The sequence below is a fragment of the Chaetura pelagica genome, unplaced genomic scaffold (genome assembly GCF_000747805.2).
Source record: "Chaetura pelagica isolate M959 unplaced genomic scaffold, ChaPel_1.0 scaffold65, whole genome shotgun sequence".
NCBI lineage: Eukaryota > Metazoa > Chordata > Aves > Apodiformes > Apodidae > Chaetura > Chaetura pelagica.
Window position 1 is genome coordinate 413,056 of NW_009953386.1, and position 4,834 is coordinate 417,889.

Below are 4,834 nucleotides of genomic sequence, written 5' to 3' on the forward strand. Positions count from 1 at the left end.
GTCAGCTGCCAGTCAGCAGGCACCTTTGCAGACTCCCAAGACCTTTAGTAGATGATTGAGAGGGGTCCTGCCATAGCATCTGCTATCTCCTTCAGTACTCTGGGATGAATCCCATCAGGCCCCGTGGACTTGTGAACATATTCACACCTACAAAAACAGACCAGAAAGCAGAGACTGTGCTAAATATGCATAGTTAGACCACAATTGGACACAAGGGGGAGATGCTCTGCCGCGGATATTGCAGGCCATCCACTGCAGCAACTCCCTGGAGTATGGGCTTCGAATCCTATCTCCAACACCTCCCCTGGTAAAGGAGATAGATATTCATTTACTTTCCTGCGCAGGTGTAAGAAAAAAAAAAAAGGATGCTGTGAGGGACAGTATCAAAAACCTTCCTGAAATCCAGAAAAAACTACATCCACTGCCTTGCCTTCATCCGCTAGATGGGTGACCTTATTGTAGGATATCAGATGAATGAAACAGGACTTTCCCTTTGTGAATCCATGTTAACTCTGCCTGATGACTGCATTGTTCTTTAAATGCCTTCCAATAGTACTCAGTATAGTCTTCTCCATAACTATTCCAGGAATTGTGGTCTGTAGTTCCCTGGGTCTACCATCACACCCTTATTGGAATAACACTGGTCAGCTGCCAGTCAGCAGGCACCTTTGCAGACTCCCAAGACCTTTAGTAGATGATTGAGAGGGGTCCTGCCATAGCATCTGCTATCTCCTTCAGTACTCTGGGATGAATCCCATCAGGCCCCGTGGACTTGTGAACATATTCACACCTACAAAAACAGACCAGAAAGCAGAGACTGTGCTAAATATGCATAGTTAGACCACAATTGGACACAAGGGGGAGATGCTCTGCCGCGGATATTGCAGGCCATCCACTGCAGCAACTCCCTGGAGTATGGGCTTCGAATCCTATCTCCAACACCTCCCCTGGTAAAGGAGATAGATATTCATTTACTTTCCTGCGCAGGTGTAAGAAAAAAAAAACCAAAACCGCCCAGTTTGGTTCAGTTTCAATGATTTAATAACATTAAACCCAACATTCTTTATATTCATTCTATAAATCTGTTCTTTTGAAACACTAAAGCTATTTTTCTTTTTCATAATATTAAAAGCACTGGGGGTTTTGGAGCTAACAGCCTTTGAAAAATATTTTTCTTCTGTACAACACCCAAAAACTATGTGGGTGCTAACCACCAGGGAAAGACCTGCTCCTCCTCCAGCCTGCTGGATGGAGCCTGGGGTGGGAATGAAATCTGCTCTGGCAATGTCTTCTGGTTGTATGGCACCAACACAACTGGCAAAGGCAAACATGAAGAAAACATATTCAAAGCAACTGGAAGAAAAAAAAAAAAAGCAGAAGAGAAAAAAAATATGAGGAGGCAGAAACCACCATTCCTCCTCTTGCTTCCCCAGCAGCAAGGGTATCTTCATACTAGAGCAGAATCCCATTTAGTTGGAAATGGAGGCATTGAAATGCCTCCAAGAAAGCTTCAGTACACTTCAGAAATGTTCCTCTGCTCTTCTGCAGAGCTAGCCTGTGAGGTAAGGAGGGAATTAAACATGCTGTCCTTCTGAAAAGGGTAGGCAACAACAATTCATGTGCTAGGTTACACAGCAGGTAGGCAGCAGAGCCAGAGTTCTCTGCACCATCTTTCTCCTTAGTTGCTACAAGACTGGAGATGGAGAACGAGGCAGTTGCCTGCTCTGACTGACACAGAAAGTTTGGTTTCACTGGCTGTAGCTTCCAGGCAGTCTGTCACTGTTGAAAGCAAATTAGATCAGCTGGGCATCAAGCTCTACCTCCCATCAGTTTTCACCACCCACTGCTGCCAGCTTGACACTTCTCTTTCACGCTGCATGTGCCAACTGTCTTATAAAGCCAGCTGCAACATCTACTGGAAGGACACGAAGAACAACCACAGGTGGGGAGAGGAGCTGGCGGGATCAGCTCAGGGTTGGGGTGAGGAGACCTTGTCCTGCCTTAGTCCAGGCAGAAGACAGGGTTCTCCAAGAAGACTGCAAGCTTGCTGGCCACCACATCCAGGTCACTGGTGTTGGCATATTTGAGCAGATTGGTGCTCTTGACAAAGTAATGCTTGAGGAAGTGCTGGCTGACACACTTGTGCAGCTTCTGCACCAGCCTCAGAAAGGCTTCGGGGAAGCAGCGCCAATCCTTGGTGCGTGGGTATTTTTCACACGTCCAGAATAGCACTGTCTGCAAGAAGCAGATGGGAGAGAAGAGGTGTTAGAGGTTCTGTCGAGGGCTCACACAGCTTACTAAAGCAGTTTTAGTGCTGGTAAATGGCTGACAGCCTTGGAAATCAGACACTCGCACTATCTCCCCGTGTTAACATTTCTGCAACGGAGGGATCACAACTAGAGCCTCCTCTGATATCAGGCAGAGCAATTCTGACATGCCTGTTTAGGATCTCTTCCCAGAGGAGCCCCTCTCCATTGTCTGGGCCAGGAGCTCAAGGAAAAATGGCCTTGCTAAAATTATTTTAGCCTATTTGCCATCCTCCAGCAGGAGCCTCTGTAGAAATGCCAGGCATTTTAGGCTGTAGAAAATGGCCTATTATACAAGTGTAGGAGCCAGTAGGTGCAAGGAGGGAGACAAGAATAATCAGGTTAACATAATTATTTGTGAGCTTCAGCTGTATTTGTACTGCAGATGCACACAGATCTACATTCCAAACAGATTTTTCAAGGAACTACTGCAGCTGCAAGGCATGCTTTCTAGTCAAGTGCAACCTGTGCTCTTCTGACACGATACTAAGAGCATACATAATATTCTGTTCCCCCAACTTTATTTTATGTGATTTTTCATTTGAAAAATTAATAATTTAAAATAATACAATTAATATTATTATTGCTCTTACAGTATTACTGTTATGCTGCCCATGTTGTACTTTTACAGACTTTCCTATGACTGAGAAGAATTTTCTGGAGAAACTTATTAACACTTACGGTACTAAAAAAGTCAGACTGTCTGCATTAGTCAACCTGAAATCAGATTTAAAAGTATAAAGTTACCCATCCTGGTTTCAATAATTCTGCTAAGTTCCTTACTTCCTCCGATTCCTGATTTTATTTTGCAGATTCAGTACACGAAGAGATCCACAGACACTGTGAAATGTGGCTGAACTATAGCCTTCAACATCTCTGTTTCTTCAGAAGTAGAATTTCATCAAAATTAGCCACACTATTCTAGGTTGCCTAGTTTGTTTGTTGTTTTTTTTCCACCAGTAGGTATTGCAATAGTTGTAGTGTTGAGGAATTTCTTCTCAGTTTTTCAAATGTGAACAATTTTTTGTTCATAGCTGCAGTAGCCACAAAGACTTTTTTTTCATGTTGCCATTGGGGAAAAAAAAAAAAAAAGACATGGTGAGGAATTCAAGCTGTAACTTTAGGAGAGCTACTCCTTGGAGACCTGCAGAGCAGTTATCTTTTGTCACACTAGAACTACTTCAGCAAGATCCCTGGACAGCAGATGCAATGATGGAGGCAAGGACAACAGTTGTCCTTCCAGTCAGTTGCCAAATAGGTGATCTATGCCCAGCATTTACTTCATCATCCCTAGATGCCAGCTGTCTGCCTGGCATGGAGTTGGCTTTCAAAATGTACCTAGGTCTTTTGAACTAGGTCTCTTGAACTTCATTCCTATGGAGGTAAGAACAATGAGTGCATTTACTAAGTCCTCTGAGGCTTTCACAACTTCTGAGGGAAGGGTTTCCTCTGTCACAGAGGGCCTTTTTTTGTGTGGAGCTTTGTTTAATAATTGCTCAATACCTTGGACAGTGGAAACCTAGTAATGTGAAGAAATCTAACACTAAGTCTCTGCTCAGCTGCTGGTTTATCCGCTGAATGTCTGTCTTTTCCCCCCTTTTTTAAATGTAAGTAACGTTGAAGCATTCCTTCTGTCTGGTAAACCAATACTCTCTTGCAGTAAAAGCCTGAAGTACAGTTATGGTAAAGATCTGAACAGCTTCTAAAGAGTTTTTTATTTTGATCAAGTGCCCATGCAACCGCACTCCCTGCACCTCTTCACCTTAAGCCAGAGAAAGAGATCATCACTAATGGTTAAATGGTTTTCCACTTTCTTCTATGTCAGTTTTGCCACCAGGTTGTTCTTGCATTCTGCTGAGTTATAACCAGCCTTGTCAACTCTTCTTTGACTCCATCATGACTTACATTAGTCCCTTAACTATAACAGCATTTGATGGTGGCAACCTTTTCTTCCGGAGAAATTTTGGCATTGCATTTGGTTTTGGACACCAAAAGATCAGTCACTTCTGTGGAGGCCTGACAGCTTGAGGCTTCAAGGTGATAAAAGAACAGTCTCTCGCTGGCAGCTCCAGGAGGATGGAGGCCCAGAAAACAGGATTGGTCTACTATCTGATAAATGCTGCTGCCTGCAGTCCATCAGTGTCCGCAGCTGTCAGATGTGTGGACACAGTCACAGTAGACCTTCTGTCTCTTCTTCACAAATGCTGTTTCTAAAGTGAAGCCACCTTGAACCCTGAAGTACTTGCAGAGAGGATGCTACCACCCCTTTACCTCCCCTTTCTTTTCCCACCTTAGGTAAAACAACATCAGAACAGTCAGTTCTCATCTCATTTGTGAAATATTTGATGCCTCTCCAGAAGAACAAATGCACGAGTTTCCTCCAGACAGATAGATGGATATGGATGGCTGAGATAGTCAAGATGCAAGAGGTAACTGTGCAATAAAAGACTGTATTACAAAGCCTACGTAAAGTCACAACAGAGCAGGGGCCCCAACTCTAATATTATTTATGTTGCTGCAATAATTAT

The 4,834-nt window shown here is 43.6% G+C and overlaps 1 protein-coding gene across 1 annotated transcript in view; it reads right to left on the minus strand.

Annotated features, from left to right (window-relative positions):
- Positions 1 to 1,914: 1,914 nt before the first annotated feature.
- The window catches only part of MAB21L3 (mab-21-like 3 (C. elegans)), a 16,528-nt gene continuing 13,608 nt past the window's right edge, over positions 1,915 to 4,834 (minus strand). The window contains exon 6 of the mRNA XM_009998215.1: positions 1,915 to 2,235. Within this exon, the coding sequence (XP_009996517.1) occupies positions 2,002 to 2,235 (234 nt within the window). The 3' untranslated portion in view covers positions 1,915 to 2,001. The remainder of the gene's footprint in view (positions 2,236 to 4,834) is intronic.